At 40.0% G+C, this 26,398-nt stretch overlaps 1 protein-coding gene across 3 annotated transcripts in view; it reads left to right on the forward strand.

Annotated features, from left to right (window-relative positions):
• The window catches only part of SESTD1 (SEC14 and spectrin domain containing 1), a 233,618-nt gene extending 207,931 nt beyond the window's left edge, over positions 1 to 25,687 (forward strand). For all 3 annotated transcript variants that reach the window (XM_073633758.1, XM_073633760.1, XM_073633759.1), the window contains exons 14-18: positions 5,066 to 5,147; positions 13,838 to 13,960; positions 17,703 to 17,894; positions 22,670 to 22,791; positions 24,906 to 25,687. In XM_073633758.1, coding sequence (XP_073489859.1) covers positions 5,066 to 5,147; positions 13,838 to 13,960; positions 17,703 to 17,894; positions 22,670 to 22,791; positions 24,906 to 25,035 — 649 coding nt within the window. In that variant the 3' untranslated portion in view covers positions 25,036 to 25,687. The remainder of the gene's footprint in view (positions 1 to 5,065; positions 5,148 to 13,837; positions 13,961 to 17,702; positions 17,895 to 22,669; positions 22,792 to 24,905) is intronic.
• The last annotated feature ends 711 nt before the right edge of the window (positions 25,688 to 26,398 follow it).

Consider the following 26,398-nt stretch of genomic DNA (forward strand, 5'->3'; position numbering starts at 1 on the left):
TGCCTCCAGTCTTTGTCATACCGAAAGCTAGTTTAGACTAAAAATTGCTCAGGCATAAGGGCAATAAATTGTTCCTATCAAACATCTCAAGCATTCATCTCGAGTGAATAAGGATCTCGGAAATAATTAAACAGAATGATGTCAGAAAATTTATTAAATTGGATATGATGGATAAACCATAAGGGTAATCCTAATAATACAATGGGGGTGATGATGGAAAAGTGTATTGGGCCTACCCCCAAGTAGCATCTCTATAGGGAACTTGATATGGAGGGGTGTGGGCAGGACATCTATGATTTATTTATGAACGCATTAATGTCCCACTCGATGTTTAAACCATGGGGCGTATAACATTTTATTTGGTGTCTCTTATATTTATTTACACAATTTGTCAAATTGGTGGTGTTGGCTGCTCAATACATCACGTGGGCGCAGCAGTTTCCTTCTATTTTTTATATGTTCTTGCAGTACTGACACCATCCGTAGTCCACTCCTTATGAATCTCCCCCAAATTCTTGAATGGCCTTTGCTTCACAATCCTCTCAAGGCTGCGGTTATCCCTGTTGCTTGTGCACCTTCTTCTACCACACTTTTTCCTTCCACTCAACTTTCTATTAATATGCTTGGATACAGCACTCTGTGAACAGCCAGCTTCTTTAGCAATGACCTTTTGTGACTTACTGTAGGTTGTCAATAATTGTCTTCTGGACAACTGTCAAGTCAGCAGTCTTTCCCATGATTGGTTGACCTACTGAACCAAACTGAGAGACCATTTAAAGGCTCAATAGAAAAAAGAGAGGCTCCCATCATATCACATAGAGCATGGTGGTCCCATCCCTGTCAAATAGAAACAAAATGGTAACCCCCTCAATTGGGATTTTGACAGACCACCCACTCAAAAATATGTAAAAGGTAATCTTTAATGATATAGAATAAAAAACATATAAAATCCACATATGACAAAGATGCACAACATATGTTACATGGAAAATCAAACAAGTGCTATACACATAATTAGCATACAATGTAAATGCCCAAATGCCCTGGGCATTTACATTGTATGCTAATTATGTGTATAGTACTTGTTTGATTTTCCATGTAACATACATTGTGCATCTTTGTCAAATGTGGATTTTATATGTTTTTTATTCTATATCATTAAAGATTACCTTTTACATATTTTTGAGTGGGTGGTCTGTCAAAATCCCAATTTAAAGGCTCAAGAAACCTTTACAGGTGTTTTGAGTTAATTAGCTGATTAGAGTGTGACACCATGAATCTACAATATTGAACTTTTTCACAATATTCTAATTTTATGAGATGCTGAATTTTGGGTTTTCACTAGCTGTAAGCCATATTTATCATAATTAAAATAAAGAAATGCTTGAAATACATCACTCTGTGTGTAGTGAATCTATATAATGTATGAGTTTCACTTTAATTGAATTACTGACATAAATGAACTTTTTGATGATATCCTAATTCTTTTTAGATGCACCTGTATATAATGTTTAATTGTTACTATATGCATTTTAAAATCGATTAGTCCAAGCAAAATTGAAATGTTCTGTGCCAAGCAGGATCAACTTGAATTTCAGCGGCTTTAGTAGTGAAATTTTCCCAGTGGAGTTCTTCGCTGTTCATCCATCTTTTCACCACAGCAGCTTGTGCCTTATTCCTTTTTCTGAAATGCTTATTAAGAAAAATAAATGAAACAAATAACAGAGGAAGGAAACTCTCTTGTATTGGTCTCAAAAAAAAAAAAAAAAAAAAAATGAAGAGATGACTTTGTCAGAGTCTTCACACATTGTTTTATATGGGTGAACTATTGCCTATTCTGCAGGGAGGAGTGACAGTTCATACACTTGCTTTTGGTATTTAAAATTACAGCTTAGATTTCCTAAGCAGTCACAACAGACTGCCAAAGGTGAGACAAATTCATAACAATCAGTTAAATGAGCTTTAAAACTATTTCTCACTGACCTCTAGCTGTAGGTACTGTAGCACAATTCATCCTCACATTTTACAGAGGACATACTGAAGTCCTTCTCTTTAGTAGCTCAGCACATTCTGCATCCTCCACCCAGAGCACATGTTCTGTGTTTTACTGTATGCTCACCATAACCATTACAATCTGACTGTGCAGTCTGACTTTGCAATCTTTTACCGAAACTATGTAGTATAAGTACCTGCCTAAATGAACCAATCTGTGTCCAGTCAGGCTGGCCCTTGCACTACATAGTTGGATGAGCTAAAGGAGATTGTATAGTCAGATTGTAACATGTAGAGTGAGCTTTAAAGATTAAAAAAAGATTAAACGGCTTCTGCATCACTACTAGAACAGGGAGAAGGGGAGCTGAATTGCTTAGAGAATAACTGGAATGACTTTAGTGCCTATACTGGTACTTTGAGGATAACTTGTTCCACAGTTCCTTCAGCTACAGAGGTCAGTCAGGCCTTGTATTGAACCCCATTTATTGTTTGTTAAGAATATATAAACAGTTGAATGTTCATAGCCTGGTCAAAAGTTTACTTAAAAGTGATTCTAAAGGCTGAAGGTTTTTTACCTTCATGCATTCTATGCTTGAAGGTAAAAAAGCTTCAGTGTGCAGCCTCCCCCTCAGGCCTCTCCCTCCTCCTTACACTCGCCTGAACCCGCTCCAGCGATGTGCACAAAAGCAGAAGCTCTCCTGGGTCTTTGCCATTGGCTCCCTGTGCTGTCAATCACACACAGTTAAAAGGGAGCAGGAGACAGGAACGTGGCACGCTCTCATAGACACACGGAGGTGGCTCAGGAGCAAGCATGCACATGTGCCCCCAGTTCAAGCAGCTTGCTATAGGGGCACTTAGCTGGGTGGCAAGATCCAAAAGAGGAGGATTGGGGCTGCTCTGTGCAAAACCACGGAACATATAAGGTATGTATAACAAGTTTGTTATTTAAAAGAAAAAAGCTAAACCTTCATAAACCCTTCAATTTTGTACACATGTTTCATGTTCAACTTCTTTTTCAGTCATTTTAAGAAACATGGTGTTCACCTTCGAATGTCTGTAATCTTTTCACATATTATTTCTTGTCCAGTTCAAGGAGCACTTTTCATATAAAGCAAAGCTTATGACTATTTTTTTAATTTCATGCAGACTGCATATTTCATGTGAGGCAGCAAATAAATATTAAAATCTGATTGACACTTTAAAATAAAGATCTGTTAGAAAAGTTTGAAGAGAATTTTTCCAACCTTCAAGGTGAAGGTCTGACTAGATTAATCCATTCCTGTTATCATCGTCTTCATACTGTGCAAAATCCATTGTGATTTGATCAAGAGTGATTCAGCCTTCAGCACATTTATCAAGATTAAACCTGCTGATTTTCTTGCCAGCTCTTAGCGCTGCCACAGTCTAGACAGATTCTAAGTAGGTTTGTAAGTTATCTCTGTCACTGTAGTGTTCATCATGCATATTTATGTGAAGATACTATTACTTTAATCCTAAGCGGCACTACACAAAGAGCAGTTCACGTGTTGCATTCGTGTCCATCAAGTCGAGCAATAGAGTACTTCTGCATACTGTTTATCATTTTTCTGATGGGAACATTAGTTCCTATGCGTTTTTCTTTATGTATGTCTTGGCAGAGTGTCCTCCTGCACATTAGAAAAAAAGGACAAGGCTTTGGTTAGAGGTGAAGCTTTTCCATTTGGCATTTCTGTGAAAAGTTTCCTAGATGTGACTAAATATCTGAACGGTAGGGTGGTGATACTCCACTAGCTCAGACATGAATGAAGTTTTGTTCAAGTCACGGTGTCATACTCTCAGTAGTAAGGTTCAGAACATAAGACCCAGAACATACTATGTATTCTTTAGAGCAGCCTAGGGGCAGGTGGACATGGACCTTTGTTTCCTGTGACTTGCTTTTCTTTCCCTATATAGGTGTGAATGCAGAATACAAGAATGTTTACATTCCTTGTGACAGCAATAAAAGTGATCAAAATTTTTTATTTTTTTTAAACACAATTTAATAATATAAAAATAAATAAAATAAATAAGAAAAAAAAGTGTTTTAAAGCGCCCCGCGAGCTCGCGCAGCAAAGAAAACGCTTACAGAAGTCGCGCCCGTATATGTAGACGGTGTTGAAATCACACATGTGAGGTATCTCTGCGATCATCAGAGCAAGAGCAATAGTTCTAGCACTAGACCTCTGTAACTCTAACCTGTTAACCGTAAAAAAAAATTTAAAGCGTCGCATATGGAGATTTTTAGGTACCGTAGTTTGTCGCCATTCCACAAATTATAAAGCGTGACATGTTTGATATCTATTTACTCGGCGTAACATCATCTTTCACATTATACAAAAAAATTGGGCTAACTTAACTGTTTTGTTTTTTTAAAATTCATGAAGTGTCCAAATACCGTTTGACATAAAATATTGCAACAATCGCCATTTTATTCTCTAGATTCTCTGCTAAAAATATATATAATGTTTGGGAGTTCTAAGTAATTTTCTAGCAAAAAATACAAATTTTAACTTGTAAACACCAAATGTCAGAAATAGGCTTAGGCATGAAAGGGATAAACATTTCTTTTTTTTTACATTTTATTAAATGATTCATTTAGCAGTGTGAGCCTGGCTTGAAGTCCAGTGTTTTTACTTTGGTTGAACACTAGCCACCTTACAGAAAGTATTTTTATGTAATATCAGTTCAGTAATCAGAAGGCTAATTTTTAACTAGCGGTCATTTGCCCCATGTAAGCATCTTCATGACCCGTGTCAATTTTCAGATGCTTCTTAATCATTCAGAGTTCACAGACAGATGCATTTGACCTCCATCTAACCTGCTTTTGAGCAGTTTCAAGCAGGCTTTTCATTCCCATAGACCTGTATAGGGATGCAAAACCATTCTGATATGAACAAAATCCGGTGGACTCCAGCCCTTACACTCATTCTGAAAATCCACCTATAGAAGCTGAAAAAAAATTGATTTCCTAATTTTTTTTCTGCATAGGTCATAGACCAGGAAGTCTTGTTATTTGGTGATTATTTGAGATGAAAATATGAAATTCTTTTCCTAGGTGTGAAGATATGGTGGACGTCCGAAGGTTAAAAATGTTACAGATGGTCCAGCTGTTTAAATGTGAAGAAGATGCAGCACAAGTAAGAAATAGCAGAATTTGCATCCCATCTGTACTTTGCTTCCCCCGGGTCTGTTTATTATTGCTAAGTAAAAGAAAGTATTGGACTAGAATGGGAATTGTTCTAGTGAAACAGCTTAGTCTTTATTGAACAACTCCAGGCAAATATATAAAAGTACCCATTCATATATTTAATATTGAAATACATTTTCAAAAGATTTAGCATACTTACCTGAAATCTTTCTTTATACTGATATGTTCTATCTGAAATTTAAAATCTGGCTTGAGTTTAGAGTGCCAGCTCCAGATGCTAATGTTCTGTAGGGGGAGGTGATTTGGTGAACTTACTGGACAGAAGCATAAGACGAGCTTTTCACTTATTTCCTCTGAGCTCCTTCACCAACCATGTCCTTCCTATTAGTAAGGAGGCTGTGGACAGAGTGAGCTGGGCAGAACAGAATGGGTGTGTGATGTGGCATGGGTCAGCTCTTATTGGAATCTGTTTATTTAGCCAGTCACAGGGCTGAGGTGTCATGTGAAGGAAGGTTGGTTGATCCCATGGGTGATTGAATTTCATGGAACGGTTGGTTTTAAAGAACAACTATTATTAAAGAACTTCATATATATATATTTTTTTTACAAATACTGTAGCTTCTGACATTTGAAAATCAGTTAACTACCAGTACCTTGGGTCCGTCTTCTTGCAGCCAGTTCTTACCACTGAGGGACCTCAGCGCCACCATCTTTGGTACAGGAGCCAGCTGTGGCTTCTTGTGAAACCACAGCCCACTCCCCACTGTGCATCCGAGTGCTCGTATGGTGCTTTGTGAATGGTCCTGCAGCCACCTGGGGCATTAGGATATGTTCCAGGAGAGGGCAAGGAATGTCCTTCTAGATGAGGATTGTGGAGGTGGGAGCGAGTACCAATAAAAATCAATTACAGTCTAGGGGGAGGGCGTTGAACCAGTGGGACTTCACTTTTTGAGTAAAATTCCACTTTAAAAATGTTTCTTGTTATTTAACCCTCAAGGGACCAAATGCATGTAGCACTTTTTTTAAATCTGTCCCTTAGTTTCTAAGAAGCGTGGTCCAACAGGTGACAGCCCCACGCCCTAAATCCAGCAATGCCGTTGGGTCAATTGCAAATCTGCCTGTTGTCTATCTGGTCACTGGAAGCAGGGGCCATTCTGAAGACCAGCGCTGTGTGTCTATTAGGGGCTGCTTTTACGTAATCACAGCCCAACCTTTTGATCACATCATCTCAATTCTGAGTGATCTTTTGGTTTAATTAGCAATCTGCTCTGTCAAGGCTGTGTTGTACGTGGCATCTGAACATATAATTCATAAAAGTGAAAGTTCACACAGCATTGCAGCAGGGCTGTGCTATGTTTAAGAAGCAGCTATAAGTGATCTGTCAATATTATGAATGAAAAATCAACCCTGCTTGTTTATTCATAACCAGAAAAGATCATGATCTGTCAATATTATGTATGAAAAATCAACCCTGCTTGTTTATTCATAACCATAAAAGATCACACATAGCTGAGTATATAGTAGAGTATCTGCGGCTGCTTTTAGTTCATACAGGACATCAGCGGATATTTTACACCGAGCCGCAGCTCTGAGTGTTCTGACTTTACCTCCCCCACAGGAACTCCCATAATTTGGGCTTTATCAACAGCAAGTATATAGAGGTGCTTTTGGGAACAAAGGGGTCAACACACAGAGCAGCCTGAGCACCCGAGCCGAGTCACAGCACCCTGTGTCCTTTCAGACACGGAGACCTGGCCCCGCCCCCTCTCTCCCCTGATTGGCTAGCTAAATTTGACCCCACCACTAGTAAAATTTTGGGGCTCCTATGGTTCCAGAGACACTGGGCTTTGTGCAGCTTGTCAGAAGCTACATACAGCGCAGACAGTTTAAATACAAGCTGAGACACACTGTCTGCAGCAGACTGAAAGGATGAGCTCACAGTGTCTCACCTCTTGTCAGAGGCACTGAGCTCAATGGACACCTTGGAGCAATGGTAAAGTACCATTGGCCCCAGCTGTCCAATAAAAATGCTGCAGTAGAGGCTGTCCTATCACTGCAGTGTCATAGAAGGGGCATGTGTCTAAAAGATACCTACTCCATTTCAGCCCGGCCCTCTTAACTAGCAAAAAAACCATGGGTTTATGGGTGTAAGATTTACTCATAATCCCATGTTTTTCTCACACAGTTAAAAGGGAGATTCTTCTGCTACTAAAAAGGTACTGTTTTAATCAAGCTAAATCCTATATTCTTATGCTGTATGTTAGAATATAATCATTTATTATTTATCTATGTGAAATTACTGGTTGGAAGTTATAACTTCAAACTTTAGTAATTTGTCCCTTAAGCCACCTGCTCAAGTACAGTTTTTATTACTTATGTTAATCACCCCTTGCCACCCAGGCCAATTCTGACACTTCTCTCCTACATGTAAAACTCTTTTTTTTTTGCCAGAAAATTGCTCAGAACCCCCAAACATTATATAATATATATTGTTTTAGCAGACACCCTAGGAAATAAAATGGTGGTTGTTGCAACTTTTTATGTTACAGGGTATTTGCGCAGCAATTTGTCAAACATGTTTTTTTTTTTAAAGAAACAGTTTCCTGAATTAAAAAAAAAAACCCACTGAAGTTAGCCCGTTTTTTTTGTATACTATGAAAGATGTTACACCGAGTAAATAGATACCTAACATGTCACTTTTTATTTTACTATTGGAATGGTGCCAGACGTCAGTACTTAAAAATCTTCGTATGCAGCGCTTTAAAAATGTTTCCAGGTTACATGTTTAGCGTTACAGAGGTCTAGTAATAGAATTATTGCTCTTGTTCTTATCTTCACGGCGTATGTAACCTGTGTGTATCTGGCTCTGATACTAGCCAGTGCCTCACCAGCCACTGACCTCACCACGTGTCCCTGTCGTGGACATCGTTGGACAGAGAGAGATCTCAGGTAAGTGTTAAGGGGGCTGAGGGGGGCTGCTGCACACAGAAGGCTTTTTATCTTAATGCATAGAATGCATTACGATATAAAACCACCTGCCTTTACAGTAATGCCTTTACAATAGGGAATGGGATAAACGGAACCTGCAAGCAGCAGTAGGGAACAAGGTCTTGATTAATTTAAATCATCTATTAGTGAAGTCAACATTTATTGGTCTGAGTACAAGCTGAAATCAAACTGATTGCTGCACATTATTGCCCTTGTTTAAGGCTATTAAATAAAAGCTGTTTGTAAAATGTAATGAAATACAGTGACCCAAACATGTACTCCACTCATTGTGCCAGTATTTCAGGTGGATACCAGTGGTTTGAACCACCAGCAGCATCTGGTGACATTTCCCTGCAGTGTTATGTGCCCCATAGGCCCTTAAAGCAGTAGTAAACTGCAGGTTTGAAAAATAAAATAACCTGCAGGACAATGGCATAATGTGCTAGTATGTGCATCACATACTAGCACATTATCAATACTTAGCTTAGAATGAAGCCCTCCAGCTGCACGCTGTTACCACTGACAGGGGCTTCCATCTTCACCCAGTCTTCCTTCTGGGTTTGTGTGCTTCGGCCATCTGCTTGGCCGAGCTGCGATATAGTCACTTCCATGGATTTGCGCAGGAATCATGGCCGCAGCACGGAGCTCTGAAGGGACGCCATTGGAATGTCGTCCCTTTAGAGCGCATGCTACGGTGACATCACTGACTGCATGCAGTGTGAATATCTCCTAAAGAGTGAAAGTTTAGGAGATATTTACTGTACCTACAGCTAAGCCTGATTATAGGCTTTACCTGTAGGTACAAGTAAAAAAAAAAAATACTTTACTACCACTTTAAGAAGGATGTGGCACACTTGCCACACCTTCATTTGGCTTTTCAGGGTCCAAGCAGTTGGGTGGAACAGAGCATTCTGGTGGGGGTTTCTTGCTAAACATCTTCCCTAGTGATCTTAAAGTGGTTGTAAACCCGCTGGACTTTTGTTTTTTCTTCTACTTATCCTGTAAGGTAATGTCATAATGTGCTAGTATGCATCTCATACTAGCACAATATGTTAAACTTGCCTAAAAACGAAGCTTGATTAGTTGTACCTATAGGCAAGTCTATAATAAGAGTGATGAGCATCCCTGCGATCTGGGTGAGAAAACGTCTTTCACCACCACCAGGCAAACAATCTACTCGTCAGAGGGAGTTGACACCCATTATAGGTAGTCAAACCAGGCACAGATACCAATGGAAGTATGTCTTATGAAGGGAGACTGGTCCACAGCCCGATATGCTCCAATGATCGATCAGAGAAGATTGGCACCGACTACAGATGGTCAGATCAAGTGCAGATACCAATGGAAGTGTGCTTTCTAAAGGGAGACTGGTCCACGGCCCGATATACTCCAACGATTGGTCATATGTTTAAAAGATAACAAGAAGAATGGGCTCCGCATTGCGTAGTTTAAGAAATCAATTTATTCCATAAGACGCTTCCGGCATAAAACATAGTAAAGCATGCTTTGGAGTATATCGTGCCATTGGGCCTGTCTCCCTTTAGAAGGCACACTTCCATTGGTATCTGCGCTTGATCTGACCACCTGTAATGGGTGCCAATCTTCTCTGATCGATCATTGTACCATATCGGGCTGTGGACCAGTCTCCCTTCATAAGACATACTTCCATTGGTATCGACTACCTGTAATGGGTGTCAACTCCCTCTGGTGAGTAGATTGTTTGCCTGGTGGTGGTGGAAGACGTTTTCTCACCCAGATCGCAGGGATTCTCAGCACTCACATTGATAGAAGATTCATGGTGGTGGTTCACGGACACTTAATTTGATTTCAAATTTCATTGGAAATTATATGGACATGAATTTTAGTGTTTTAGCATATATATGTTTTTTATGAATTTCACTTATGATGTTTTTGCATTTTTTTGTATGTATACTTGAGTACTTGGAGCGCGGTATGAAATGTATTTGATTTCTTTAACACTTTATTAGACTTTTGGTCTCACTACCAACTGCTCTGAAAAAGTTATTGAACACACTTATTGACATTGATTATTGTCCAGGGTGCCCGGCTTATAGGTTTTTCCTATTTTTTCATGCCTATTATAAGGCTTACCTTTAGGTACTGTAAATATTTCCTAAATGTGCACCATTTAGGAGATAGTTACTGTATATGCAGCCGATGATGTCATCGGCACATGTTCTCTGCAGGAACGGCCACCTATGCCTTTCCTTCAAAGCCTGGTGCTGGGACTGGTGGCTCCTGTGTGGGAGTGATGTCACGCGGCTCTGGCCAGTCACACAGCCGGAGTCTGCGGACCCGGAAGGGAGATGGGTTACGCACCATTGGAAGGCTTAGTTTGCAGGTAAGTTTCACATAATGTGCTAGTATGCGCTGCATACTAGCACAATATGCTTTTACTTTGCAGGTCAGGTGAAAAAAAAGAAAAATATCCAGAGGTTTACTTCCTCTTTTAAGCATTTGAGATTTTAGCTTCCATTAGAAGAAAACAGAACAATCCAGTATGATTTTGGATTGGTTGCAGTTTTTCTCTTTACTTTAGGATCATATCTAATGGCTCATGCAAATACATATGATTAGCTTTTTCCCAAAAAAGCTAATTTCCCATAAAGACCCTATAAATATTAAAGGCCCCTTCTCATGTGTGTGTTAAACTACATGTTCACATTTTAACAAACTGTCCCAGCCCCCCTCACTAGTGCACCTCCCAAATAACACCGGTCTGCTAGGATCACTCATGTTACACTTGATATTACCTTCGTTTCCTGGTCCTAACCTGGCTTAGAAGATTGTAATATGAGTATGTCCCCCTTTCTGAGAGGACTATTCCTGCAGATGATGGGGAAAAAATGTTGCCAATAATAATTGTAAAGGGAAAAGCCACCTCTTTGCCTCTGCTGCCCTCACGGTTTATGAAGTGCTCATGCTAATAAAGTCTTGTACATACGAGCTTTAGACTGATTAGAACAGTGTGTACGATAGGGTTTTTTCAAGCCATTTTCAAGCCATTAATAAGGTTTTTAGGGGAAGCTACAAGCTGCTAGCATGCTTTCAACAAGTTTCAAGTAGTGCTGAAGCTAACTGAAAGCCTTCTATCAGCTTGCTTAAAATGACAGACAGCACTCTAATACTTATGGTCTACATTCCCAAACTTGTGTTAAAGGTTGCATTAAAGACAACTGTACCTGTACAAGTTGTTCTTTGAAGTGGTTGTGAACCCTTCCATATGCCCAGTGAAGTGACTGGCCTCAGGTGATGCATAGAGATACCGTACTATTGATTTTAGGTGGCGCTGACTATAAGCATTTGAGATTGTAGCTTCCATTAGAAGAAAACAGAACAATCCAAGTATGATTTTGGATTGGATGCAGTGTTTCTCTTTAGTTTGGTGTTTCTGAAATACAGGACCACATCTAATGGCTCATGCAAATACATAACATTATCTTTTTCCCAAAAGACTATTAGTTCTTTTCCTGTTCCTTGCTGAGACGATAGGCACTTTCTTTACTGTCTGCCAATTTATATTCTGTGTCAAATGATTGACTGATGCTAAATATATGAATGGTAATAGTTGATAATAATCCCTCTTTCCATTTTTGAAAGTACAATTCTTCGTGTGGAACAGAGAAGATGCAATTTTTTGAGCAACTGAAGCAGGTTAGACTGCAAGTAGTCAGGGTAGAGTTATATCAATAAAACATGAGATGTACGCCTGGAAAAAGAAAATGCAAAACCCAAAGTTGTATATGAACATCCAAATGCAATAATAAAAGTACAGAACCTGTATTCATTGTTCAGTTGGGATTTTTGATACTGAAAGTGAGCTTTGTAGGACTCCCACTTTGACAGCTAGGACAGGAGGACAAGGTTTACATTCCTAAGGGCATGAAATCTTCCATGTGTTAACCACTGTAGGCAAAAAGACCCTATAAACATTAAAGGCCCCTTCTCACATGTGTGCGTGTGTGTTAAACTACATGTTCACTTTTTAACATAAACTATCCCAGCCCCCCTCCCAAGTAACACCAGTCTGCCAGGATCACTTATGTTTACACTTGACATTACCTTAGTTTCCTGGTCCTAACCTGGCTTAGAAGATTGTAATATAAGAATGTCCCCTTTCTGAGAGGACTGCTGATGATGGTGAAAAATTGTGGTTAATAATTTTAAAGGTAAAAGCCACCTCTTTGCCTCTGCTGCCTATCTATAGGTGCATGCTTAATGGTGAATCTGATCCTTGCCTAAATTTATATATACATAACAGCGTTCACTGTTTGTGAAATGCTTATGCCTATAAAGTCTTGTACATATGAGCTTAAGGGCCCGTTCACCCTAGACTGCAGTGACGGAGACCCGCATTCTCGTTCGAGTTCCCACATTGCATTCCAATCACATTGCCTTTGTGATCTGCTGCGGGGGTCAATTCAAAGTCAATAACACCCCTAACACAGGTAGCATGGTACAAAAGTACTATGCAATGCAGTTGCCGTGCATTTCAAAATTAATGGGGCTGAAATCGCACTGCACAAGAACTGCATGTGAATCGCACAGGAACAGCACATCATTCCTGTGCAGTTACTAGTGTGAATGGCCCCTTAGACTGTTTAGAGCAGTGTGTACAATAGGTTTTTACAAGGCATTAGTAAAGTTTTTGATAAAGCTACAAGCTGCTAGCCAGCTTTAAACAAGTTTCAAGTAATGCTGAAGCTAACTGTCACTATAAATTTGTTTAAAGTGACAGACAGCATTCCTTTAATAATCATGGTCTACATTCCCAGATTTGTGTTAAAGGTTACATCAAAGACAACTGTACACAAGTTGTTCTTTAAGGAGTTCCCCACAACATTACATACTTACTGTCCTCTATATTCCAGAGAACTTAACTGTGCATCCCCACCCAGCACCGCATGGCCTTTCCTCTGGAAACATCCCTGACAATTCTTTTTAGTACCATGGAATGATTTGTTTCTATGGGAGTGCCATACTCGTAGCAGTCCAGCACAGAACGGCTCTCTCATAGAAATTAATGGGGCCTCAAGAAGAGTAGCCGGCAGTGAAGTTTTTAGATAAAAGGCTATATATCACCTGTCGGGGTCTCACCGCAGAGATCACAATTTGTAATTCAGCTGTATTATTGTTAAAGAAAAAAAAAAAAAAAAAAGCAAGCTAACGTTTCCTCAGCAAACCAAATATATGTGAAAAGTGAAAATAAGTGATTTTTTGTTTCTTTTTTTTTGTAAGTGGGTCTACTAAAATAACTGCTGAAGTTTCTTTTTACCTATAAAAGCTGTGTGTTAAACCCATCTCGCGTAAGCAAAATTTGCTGGGTGTGCATGTCTTTGTTTCGTTTGTTGAAAGAAGTCATATTTGGCTACTTTGACAAATATGTGCAGAAAAAGTAAGAATACGTTTACATCCCAAAAATCTTGAACTAGGGAAGAGGAGTAGTCCATTCTGAGTGTAAAGATACTGCCCAATCAATTTCCAGCTGCCACTTTTCTATTTCTGGCTAGAAAAAAAATTATTTCTATAGGAGGTTGGTTTTTTGCTCGTGAAAAGTTTGGAATATTTTATATTGTCCTAATACTTTTTGCATGCCAGCAGTGCCGTTGAAGATTTTACAAGTCATAGACGTAATCTGCTGTATTAAAATTGCTTATTGATCTTATTTAGGCGGTAGACTGGCTAAATGAATTACTAGATGCCTTGTTAAAGACGCACGTGAGACTGGGAGACGACAGTCAAGAAACAAAGATCTTAATAGAAAAGCACCGAAAATTTGTGGATGTAGCCCAGGTAACTGCCGTTTAGACTTTATACTAGTATTGAATTGGTTCTCGACAACTTACCCCCCGTTGTGGTCATTTGGTTGTGTGCTTACTTAAAGATAAGTTTACTTTTGTTTAAATAGTACATTTAAACTATAACTAAAATTGCTATAGTTTGTTCAGTTCTGCATTTCAGGAGTGGGAATCGCACAGTAGGAACAACAAAGGAGAAACGAAGGCATTTCTAAGTGCAGTAATACAACACTTTAATGATAAGGAAGGGTTAAAAACACTTACAAAATGGAAGTGAAAAACAGGCATATCAATGAATCCATAACATTCAGTGGGATGCCTCCTGAGAATAAAGACAGCTGTAGGTGGAAGTTCTAGCCAACCAGCGGTGGGAAACACTGTGTCTCTAATCCAAGATGAAGAGCCGTGCTGTCAGAACCAGCATGGAACCCAGGCAATTGGAAGTGACATCAGAGTGTGCGGGACATGTTTCAGAGCATGCCCAGTTCTTTAGGCCAAGTCCTGGCAGCACGGCACTCCATCTTGGATCAGAGACAGAATTTCCCACCGCTGGTTGGCTGGAACTTCCACCTGCAGCTGTCTTTACTTCCAGGAGGCATCACGCTGGATGTTATGGATTCATTGATATGCCTGTTTTTCATTTCCATCTTGTAAGTGTTTTTATCCCTTCCTTGTCATTAAAGTGTTTTATTACTGCAGTTAGAAGAGCCTTCTTCTCTGCTTTGTTTAAATAAGAAGTATGGGCTTTTGTAAAACAAACAAACATCCATACTCGCCTTGATTCTGCAGCTGTCCCACGCCAACTTACACCAAGAGCTGCCCAATTACAGCTGACTGCTCAGTTCTCAGTCTGCTCCAAGTGGAGAGAGGTGATTGTTCATGCTCCTCCAGCACTCACTGGAGCACTAGGCGGGGGAGGGAGCAGGCATGGCTGGCTTTGGCTCTCAGCCACACACAGAAAGGTAGAGCCAGCTGTCCGTTAGGCAGCAATGTGAATCCTGACGTTATTGTTGGGATTCTTCCCAAGCCTGGCATGGTTCTGTCCCATCAGTTGTCAAAAGTAGCTTTGGCCATACTTCTCTTTTAAGGAGCAGTAAAGAATATGCACACTCCTTTGGCAGGCCAAGCCAAGTTGGATAAAGGGTTTTATCTGTAAAACGTATACTATTGTTTTATTTATATATATATATATATATATATATATATATATATATATATATATATATATATATATATATATATATAATACAGTTTGACAATATATTAGGTGCCTGTAGGTCTTAGTTTTTAATAAAAGTACACTTCTCTTTTAATTTCCACTGAAGGCTCTGTGTTTGTCTATGGTGCTGGATATCCTTTACAGCCCTTGGGTCTCTACAAATTAGTGAGTCAGGTTATGAGTAGTTTCAAATACAGTGACTGACTGCAGAGTCATTATAGCTTCCATCATCAACAGCTTTTTTTTTTTTTTTTGTGACCGTCTTTTTTAAATAGGGTCCTGCCGCATACCAGCATGGAGCAGAATTATGATTAGCATTGCAACCCTGGGTCCTGAATTTCAACTTGTTCTCAGACATCACCTCCTAGAAATCGTTATGCTCTCCCCATGTTTATGTGGCTTTACTCCCCATTAGAACTAGACGAGGGTGCGCTTCCCTATGCACCAAACGGCCACTATCTAAATGTAACCTTTATTATAAATCATAAATTACACATATGTAATGGTACTTATCCCCTAAATAGCCTGGATCTCTTATATTGAATGTAAGAGGATAGAATAACCCTTGTATTGTCTATATTTGTATATCAAGAGAAGTTTCACCAATTAACTTGGTAGATGAAAATATTACCACATAAGATAAGAGATAGAACTTTGGTTCATATATAGCAGCATTGATCTCTCCCTATAGGGATACATGTTATGGTCATTTACATACCTTTTATGATTTATAATAAATGTTATGTTTCAGATAATCAAGATATTGTATATGTGGGAGTGGTGCTTATATTAATAATAGTGTCATTGGGGGGTCTCATTCCTGAGCCAAATCATATGGGTACAAAAATAAATAAAATGGGACTTTAAAGCGGAGGGCCACCCTAAAAAAAAAATTACATCAAAATGTTCCTAAAATATGAAAAAAAAATGTTTTAACTTACCAGAAATGGCTGTTGCTAGGCAGATCTTCCTAATCTGCCACTTCCTACACCGCAGTGATCTTCAGTCTTCTTCTCCTCGTGTTGTCTTATGGGGAATGAGGTGCGCTGTGTTCTGGGAACTGTGTGTGCGCAGTAGGAAACTGGCAGTGAAGCCACAAGGCTTCACTGCCTGTTTCCCTTAGTTTGAATGGCGGCGCCGGGACCCGACATCGCGGCCACTCTGGACAGGTAAGTGTGCTTATTAAAAGTCTGCAGCTACAGTGCAGTGTTTGTAGCTGCTGACTTTTATTTTTATTTTTTTCAGCTGGCCCACCATTTTAAATATCTCTCCAATGGACAGATGTGCACAACAAAATATATTTAAAAATATACATATCTTTATTACATTCAATTAAAATCTCATATTAAAAATCTACAATTTGTACATGGACTTCAATTCTACCACTTGTCTTCCATTTAGCGAAGTAGAGGATATATGGTATGATCGTCCTCTGAAATTGATGTGTGGGTCGACGCGTTTCAATCCGCTTCATCAGGACCAAGTCTCATGTAAAAACTGGACACTAAGATAACACTAAAAATGAAAATACAAATAAATTGAATATAATATAGTATGCATCATGTGTAACATTACAGCTATCTCCTGAAGGGAGAGAGAGCAGAGCAAAAAAAAAAGAAAAAAAAATGGGAATTGGGGAACGGGATGGAGAAGAAAAGCAAAACTTTGCCTTTTTTTTCCCATTCCTGTTTCCCCAATTCGCATTTTTTTTTTTTTTGCTCTTCTCTCTCTCCCTTCAGAAGATGTTAATGTTACACATAATGCTTACTATATTATCTGTATTTTAATTTCTAGTCTTATCTTAGTGTCAAGTTGTACTTTTTGAGGTCCTGATGAAGTGGATTTTTCTGCAAAATGCGTCAACCCACAGATTAATCTCGGAGGACAATCGCACCATACATCCTCTATTTCCCTAAATGGAAGACAAGTGGTAGAATTAAAGTCCATGTACAAATTGTATGTTTTTGAGGTTTTAATTGAATGTAATAAAGATTTGTATATTTTTTTTTTTTTTAGATATTCTGTCCATTAGAGGGATATTTAAAGTCCCATTTCAGTTATTTTTGTACTCTAATTTTGTTCTACTTTACTCCACATTATCAAAACATTGCCATCCTCCCAAACTGAAAACCCAAGCCTGCGTATATGTGACATCTAATGGCCAAGGACCAATGTATGCTCTAATATTTATTCTATTGTAAAACCATTTCTCCAATATATAATTATGAAAAGAAGAGGGCAGGAATAAAAATATTTATAACAATAAAATTCCAGCTGCCATTTGTGCAGTACAGAATATGATGAAAGCACAGATGCTTAGTATGTATGGCCAATCCGCTACAATTTTTATTTTACCAGCCCGCTAAATCGTAACACAAGATGACCATGCTAAATATTTCCTGTTAATTCTAGCTGGAAAGCAAACTTTCTGTGTCTGACCTCTTAAATGTAGAGATGAGAACAAATAATTCTGTTTCTTCTCATCTATAATTTTCTCTTTCTTTGGTCCTCTCTACAGAGTACATATGATTACGGGCGACAGTTACTGCAAGCCACAGTTGTATTGTGTCAGTCTCTGAGATGTACATCAAGGTCATCGGGGGACACACTTCCGAAACTTAACAGAGTATGGAAGCAGTTTACGATAACCTCAGAAGAGAGGGTTCACCGGCTGGAAATGGCACTTGCTTTTCACTCTAACGCCGAAAAGGTTAGAGCCATTTGCATATGACCCAAGCCAAGTAGCTTCAGTAATTTAAAGGTCACGTGCACTTCTGTAGAGCATTCTTGCTTGCCTGTACAATAGATTTCTTTCATTTTCAAGAGCACAGCGTTGAAGTATTTGGAGTGGATTGAATTATTTCTTTAGAATAGTTTTAAGTGCATGTACTTTGTTGTTTGGGCTTTTATATAGATATGGACATGCTGTAATCATTGTTGTTACACAAAATGTCATCACTTTTCTGTAACATCTATTAGGAAATATTCTTTCTGTACAAAAGTACAAAAGTGGTACAGAGTGGCTTCAACTCATATTGGTGAAAACTTTTTCATTTAAAGGGAACCTGTCCATATAGCCATTGCTGGCTGGTTCTTGAGAGTGTAAGTTGTCGACGTCATCCTGGCTTCACCTGTAGCAAGCATGCAGCCAGTAATGTGTCAAGATAACTAATATGCATATTCTTGTTCCATGACTCAACAACTTGTGAGGCAAGGATAAGTATTGCAGTCTGATGCCTTCAACCCTTGTAGATCCATATACAGCAGAGCTCATACTCCTGGCCAACGGTATATGCTGCTGCGAGCAAATGTGCTGATAGGAACAGAAAGCAGTATGAGCAGAGGAATGACCTCTTTAGTTTCCTGCGATTTGTTGATTGCCCAGTCAGCTGGTGGGGATGGAGAAAGATGCACAAATATACAGTACAATATCTACAGTTTATAACTGTAACAAAGAAAGTGGTGCCTTCACCTGGCTGTGCTCTGTATATTTTATAACTGGATAAACAGAAGTACAAATACTTTAGCAAGTAAATATGTGTACAGTACTTGCTAAAGTATTATCTATTTTCCTGGAATTCAGCTTTACAAAAAATTCTGCAACAGCAGCTCACATATTTCTATCCTGACAGGTTCCCTTTAAATAACTCAAACCAAAGCTGTTAAAGGAGAAGTTAGGGCCTTTTGGTTCTACTTCTCCAGGGGATCACAGGAGTGCACTCCCATGACCCGTGTTCAGCCGGTCTAGACTCTGGAGAGATCCTGACTTTATTGTCCCTTTGAGAACCTGAGCCAACAGCTCCCACCCCCTCCACAGCGCAGTGCTCCAGTTAGCCAAGGGGCAGAGAGCTAGTGACTGACAGCCATCGGCTCTCTGCTCACTGAAGAGCATGAACTGAGAGATCAGTGGTCTGATTGCTCAGTTGTCAGTGTAGAGGTAGCAGGGCATAGATTCAGCACCGGAGCAATGCTGCATCCACCTAGGTGAATATAAATGTTTGGGTTTTTTTTAATCCCAAACTTCTCTTTTAATACAGTTTCTGGTGGACATGATGTGACAGGCTATATAAACGTATAATTAAAGGGCAACAGTAAACAAAACACAAAATGTAAGTAATAAGCTGTTCATGTAGGTTTTGCTTATGTCTGCTTTTTGTTTCATCAAAAACATGAGCTAATGCTAGAGCTTACATGGTGGTCACATATATAACCTTATTACTTGAATGTGTGATCTGACTAGTGCTTTTTTTAAATTTTGAAGCCTGATCAAAAAAATATACAGCTGTGTAAAATGTATCAGTTTTTTTTTTGTTTGATACACAAGCTGCTACTTTATTTTTGTAAAATAAAGTTATTGGGTGCAATATAGAATTCTGACAGCAGCAAACCTGGGGAACTTCACACCAAGCAAGTAAGTTTCTAAACCTTAAAGTGGAACTTTAACCAGAAAATTAAAGTAGTTGTAACCCTATAAAAAAAATGTATTTTGTTTACAGCATAGTGTTTGTGCGGTGTCCTTTGTCCTTCTCTATGCTGTAAAATATTTGGTTGATCCTGCCTTTTCCTGTGTCCTCCTTAGTGTGCTGACCACGGTGATCATGGCTGCTTATCCATGATAGCGTGGTCAGTTTATGTGTCTCCATCAGCCCACAGTCTCTCCCCCCCCCCTCCCTGCCTGTCAGCTCTGGCATCTGTGTGTGAGCCCCTCCTGTCCCGCCGCTATCGCTGTAAAATCACTAGTCCCAAATCCTGGAAGCCCCTCTGTTACAGAAAGATATAATGTGCAATATCAGGTTTTTTTTTTAATTATGAAACAAAATACCTTATTTCAGAGCGCTGCTGTGTGTCCACGTGACCTCCCGCCGCTCTCCTTCTGGCTAAAGTCAATGGGGAATCTCAACCCCTCCCACTGTGTAGTACTCAGAATGGGGAAGGAGAGCGCCAGGAGGTCACGTGAGCGCACAGCGGCGCTCTGAAATAAGGTATTTTGCTGAATAATTTTTTAAAAACACAGATACTGTACAGGATATCTTTCTATAACAGAGAGGATTCCAAGATTTGTGATTAGGGACTTTACAACCAGTTTAAAGCGGTTGTATACCCTAATTATTAATTTTTACCTACAAGTAAGCCTATAATAAAGCTTACCTGTAGGTAAAATGAATATCTCCTAAACCTGTATGGTTTAGGAGATACTCACTTTGCATGCAGCCGCTGAGGTCAGCGGCGCATGCGCTGTGAATGCGCGGCTGAAGGTCCGGCAGACTCTGCCGGACCTTGCCGGGAAGAAAACTCCCACTCACAGCGCCGGAGCCGCGAACCCTGAAGACATGCTGAGGGCAAAATGTCAGCTCCCTCGGCGTGGACTGTGATTAGATACTGACACCTCGTTCTAAGGTAAGTATTTCATAATGAGCTAGTATGCGCTGCATACTAGCTCTTTATGCCTTTGTCTTACGGGGTGTTTTTTTTTTTTTTTTTCTGTGGGTATACAACCGCTTTAAGTCCTGCTAGATCATTTCAGGCTGGCCCCTTTTGCAGGTATAGCTATGTAAAACATTAACAATACGTGCCCATAGTGTTTAAAATCCAGTAAAAATCTGTCTCACCCTGCTTTGCACAATCTCAGTTGCTCTCTATTTTTGGCATTCTGCCAAAAATCAGAGCCACTGGAAGCAGACAGCGTAAAGATTTACTACTGTTCAGGAGCTCTGGGCTTCAGCAAAATGGCAGCCTCTGGAAAGAAAAAACAGGAGCAAATGCTGCAGGCAATTTACAGCACACATTAATTTTGGTAGCATAATTATCAAAGTGGTTCCAAAGGCAGAAAAACCTTTTGCATGCAACTCCCTAGACACCCCCCCCATACTTAACCAAGCCCAATCACTATCTAGTGATGTGCACAAGAGCAGAGGCTCTCTCCCGCTTCATTGGCTCAGATTCTGCCTCCCCATTGGCTCAGATACTGCTGTCAATCACAGCCAGTGAGAAGGGAGTGGGGGCGAGGTCCCACCCCACTCTGTGTGTCCTATGGACATACAGAGCGGGGCTCGAGTGCGAGCATGCATGAGTACCCCCACAGCTAGCGGCTCACTATGGGGGCACTCAGTGTGGGTGGGTGGTAGGAGGGGAGCTAGGATAACCGGTGGGGGACCCAAGAGGAGAATGATTAGGGCTGCTCTGTGCATGCATGAGTGCCCCCACAGCTAGTGGCTCACTATTGGGGTGCTCAGGGCGGGGGGGTGTAGGAGGAGCTAGGATTACAGGTGGGGGGGGCCCAAGAAGAGGATGGTCGGGGCTGCTCTGTGCAAAACCATTGCACAGAGCAGGCAGGTATAAAAGAAAGAAATCTGTACCTTTTACAATAATTTTAATGTGGAATGTATGTTTCTTGCTAAAAAAAACATTTGTTTTTATCAAGTGGTTATTGGTAAAGTTCTGCTTAAACTAGTACCAAACGCACTCAGAAATCTGCTCTCTGCTGTCCGTTAGTACGCTTGCTGAACACTGTTGCAGTATTACGCTGCCTGACTAACTGGCTGAAGATTAGTACATGCTTTATAGCATTCAAATATTAGACAGTTTGAGATGCTTCTGAGATAATTCAGAACTCATTGATAGGTGCATTTGACCTGTAGTTGACATCTTTCTGACCTGTTTCAAGCAGGTTTTGTATTGTCATAGACTAAACAGGCCCTTCGATCGTTTCCTCTGGGGAGGGTAGCAGGTCCACTTTAAAGCAGCTGTATACCCTGCTTGGTGATTTTTACCTACAGGTAAGCCTATAATAAGGCTTACCTGTAGGTAAAATTAATATCTCCTAAACCTGCACAGTCTAGGAGATATTCACCCTTCATGCAGCGGCAGACGTCAGCGGCGCATGCGCTCTGAAGGTGCGGCGTATCATGCCAGAACTTCAGAGCTCCTTGCCGGAAAAGAGGGCTCCCACATGCATCAGTGATGTCATTGTGGCTCTGGTCACTCACATCGCCGGAGCCCCCGAACCCAGAAGAAACACGGGGGGAACATGTCAGCCCCCTCAGCGGTGACCGAGTGCCGCTGCGGGGGCTTCGTCCTAAGGTAAGTATTTCATAATGTGCTATTGTCTTTCAGGTTTTTTTGTTTTTTGGGGGGTTTTTTCAGCGGTTTACTACCGCTTTTATAGGTGAAGGCAATTATCAGGTAGAAAATATAAGTGCATTTTAAAAGGAATCTGAAGAGTTTTGAAAGGTCTTTTATGTAGTAGACATTGCCTAACTTGTGTGACAGAGCAGCACGTGTACTAGCAGTTTAAGACAAACCTATTCACTGAGCCGCTTCTTCAGAATTAGCATTTGACACAAGCTGGCTAATGACTGCTTCCATCAAAGCGAACAGATGCTCTGCCTTATAATGGATTCACTTTAAATCATCATAATGTAACTTGGAAAACGTTACAACCAATCTGATTGACTTAGCCAACCTTTTTCTTTTTCCCTCTTTCAGATCATACAAGAAAGTCCAGACCTTCCCGAATCTGTGCTGGATTTTGAACAATTTGATGAAGTTGAAGCTGTTGGGAAATCGTTGCTGGATAGGTTAACAGTGCCTGTAATTTATCCTGATGGGTATGTAATTTTTTTGTGTAGAATTGTCGATAAATAAAATATCAAGTGAGGCTCTAAAAGGGCTGTAAGCCCATTACAGTTCATTTTTGGCCTGAGGTTTCTGCGTCAATCCCACTTCATTCCTTATGGGCCTGATATTGTAAGGTGGGTGCATGGCAGTGGAGTCACTGCAGATCCAAGCATAAGGAAATTCCACAAACCAAAATATGAGTTTCAGATAGAAAATTAGTTTTATATCTGTCTGGAGAAAAAAGTTTGTTACCCTGATGGAGCATGGCTGCTGATAAGGGGTACCACCAGTCCTTCTGAGGTGGGGGAACCCGATGTGGGCAGGACAGGGAGGATGATCAGTGCTGCACGGGTGCAATTACAGGAATGATGCCCCATGTGTCTCTTCCTGCAGCAGCTGAAAGACAGTTTCTCCCCTTCTCCCTCCAGCCTGCTTTCAGCTGCTGAAGGGAGAGACACATAGGGCATAATTTCTGTAATTGCACCCCCACTGTACAGATCATCTTGCCTCTCCTGCCCAAATCTGATTCTCCCTTTTGTGTGCCCCCCTCCAGCGCTACCAGCTTTCGTCTCGCGCTGGCTGCTGCGGGCACATGGGGTGGGGGTGGGGGATGTTCAGGTTATGGAGAGCTGGGGAAGGGGCCAGTAAATATGTAATTTACCGGCCCCTTGCTTTTCTGAATGAAAACAGTGAGTGATCAGTACTGTGTTCATTAATAACTGAAGCATAGTAAACTGTGTTCACACACAGAACTTTATTTATCAAATCAATACAATTTTATCTTTTAGATTTATCAGGAATTTTGTGTGTCCGCTAATAATGATTTTAGTATATTTTTGGTGAAAATATTGGTTTTCATATTTTCAGGGGGGCCTCACGATTTCTAACAGCAGCCCTGTAAAGGAGTCTTCCATGGCCGCCAAATATAGGTGTTTTTAATACAAGCAAACACATTTTTATTCGCATCTCATCTGTTGGTGTGCTGGCACATCTGTACTCCTATTTCAGAATCAAATATAAATAAAACCATTTCTGCTGACTTATCCTCTATTGTTTTACATATCCTAATACTTAGAAATACTGTTATTAGAATAAAAAGTGTAATCAAATGTACCAAAAAAAATGTATAATACTCTAGTCCCAGTTGGAGCTAGGGCACAGTACATGTGTTCATGGACACTGTATTTTTATAAGGAAGATATTTAATTATGTTAGAAATTTTATTATGACATTAAAAATGCTCAAATCCTGATGTGGACGCGATTAAAAACATGCATTGTTACTGTTGAGTACAGATGTGTTGAGTACTGTCGATACTCTTGGCCCCTCCCTCCTGCCAAGTGCCCCCACAGCAAATGCTTGCTATGGGGACACCCAAGCAGGGTCATTCCCGAGCCTCTGCTCTGCCTGTCCATTCATAGCCATAACTCACTGGCTGTGATTGACAGCAGCAGGAGCCAATGGCTCCCACTGCTGTCTCAGCCAAAGAGGGAGAGTCCCTGGATAGCCACGGCTCTTGTGCACATTGCTGAATCACAATGGGGCTCAGGTAAGTATGGGGGGGGGGGGGGCTGCTGCTATAATAAGTTCCAATTAGTTCTACATATGAAAACATGACTACTTGGTAAGGAACCGTGTCTTTAATGGCAATAAAGTATTCAAATGGCATGTTTATAAGATAGTGTCAGAGTAAAACTAATGAATATCTAATAACTGTGCCAGGTCGAAGTTTCTAAAGTAATTATATGTGTATTTTGATAAGGATGATATTTAAATAAATGCCCATATACAAGGTCTCTGTGATAAACTAGCTTCTTTTGGAGACTACTTCAGTGTTCTAATTTGCCACCAAAATTCATTTCATGGGTGGCCCCATTGGCAGCACCTGGCTCGATAAAATTTGAATTTTGAATCTCAGACTTTTGTCAAAGGAGGAAAATTCAAACCTTTCCACACTATCCAAAACCAAAAAAACCTGTTTTGTATTGTTTTTTATTCATTCTATGTGAAATGTCATGCTGCTGTGAAAAACTTCTGATTGTAAAATCAAGTTTAGAGTTGCATGCTTGAGATTTTAAAAAAGAATGCATTTTCTTTCTTGCAGAAGTGAACAGTATTTTGGAAGTCCAAGTGACATGGCCTCCACAGCAGAACACATCAGGGAGAGAATCAAGATGGTCTGCCTGAAAAAACAACAACTGCTTGAGCCTGATGTCTCCATAAGAGAGAGTTAAGAGAGACCGGACTGTGATTTTTCCCATAAGCTACAGTTTGTAACTCAGCATGTGGTCATACATTGAAATGCATTTCACAACCATCTCATGAAGCAGCATCTTCTCATCCCGAAACATTGCTCTGCGTATTGTAACACTTCTATAAAGCCTTACTTATAAACTGTGCTGTGAAATCATCAAGTGTATTACACAGTGTAGTGCTGCACTCGACACTACCTTTAGGCCCTTTAAAAGGGCCCGAAACGCGTGGCTGGATAATAATATTCTAAAGCCCTCTGGAAGCAGATGGGTTAAAAAAGCTTTACCTTATTTGGTAGTCCTGTTTCTAGGTAAGCAGCTGGCAAATGCTTTTCAATGGTGCTACCTAAAATGAAGGATTCTCCATGATCATTAGAAGGCGGAGGAGACGTATATGAAAAGTGCTGTCCCTGAGTGGATAACGTAGTCTTTGTAGGACGTGGGTTGTTCTTAGGATGTAGCGTACTTCTTCTTGTCTTAATATCTAAAGACATTTCATTTTTTATTGTGCCATTATACAACTTGTCCATGAAATCTTTGATATATCATGTTCATGAATCAAATGTTTTCTTACTTGTATGGGACAATGTATTTAAGCTGTTTGTGCTGAATAAACCATCTTTTTAAGGTTGAACGTTTTGCTTACTTTATTGAAATGTATTTTTCTCACTTTCAGACATTTTTTTTTATAATTGGAGAATTAAAGCCCTATTATCAGTGTCTGGGTTAAATAAGAACTGTGTGTGCTGCTAACATACACAAATCGGATTCTTTCATGTTGAAACCTGGTTGTAGTAACACCTGTTATTAACTGTATTTAAAATGTTACAGATCGTTTTGTTAGACTTTAGAGAGAAAAGACTTGGTGTAAACCAAAGTCCTTCATGTAGGCTGCTCACATGCACCCAGTTTTGTGGCTCAAAGTGACCTTATACTCATAGTGGAAAGCAAAATAAGGTACAGCAAAAGATGAGCATTTGATTGCGGGACCGTATACTTGTAAGGGTGGATACATGCTCATTATTCAAAGATTTTTTTTGACTGTTGTAATTGTAGTATGTTGACCATTTGTCCATTTTTACCTGTAAAAGGTTTTGCCCTGAAGATTGGAGTAGAGAGCTATAACAATATTCAGATTACTTGGCAGCATCTTCTAACTCTCACGAGTAATCTACTGTCAGTGGTAGTGGTTTTTGTGTGTGTATAACATCTGCCATATCCTGATATAAAACCTTTCTCAAATGGGTATGGATGAAATTTACAGACAATTTTACTCCTCATGTCCAAGGACAGCTTACTTAATATGAACGCTGTCCTGGAAGATTCATGGAAATTCCATTACCAC

This window comes from Aquarana catesbeiana, linkage group LG06 (genome assembly GCF_042186555.1).
Source record: "Aquarana catesbeiana isolate 2022-GZ linkage group LG06, ASM4218655v1, whole genome shotgun sequence".
Lineage (NCBI taxonomy): Eukaryota > Metazoa > Chordata > Amphibia > Anura > Ranidae > Aquarana > Aquarana catesbeiana.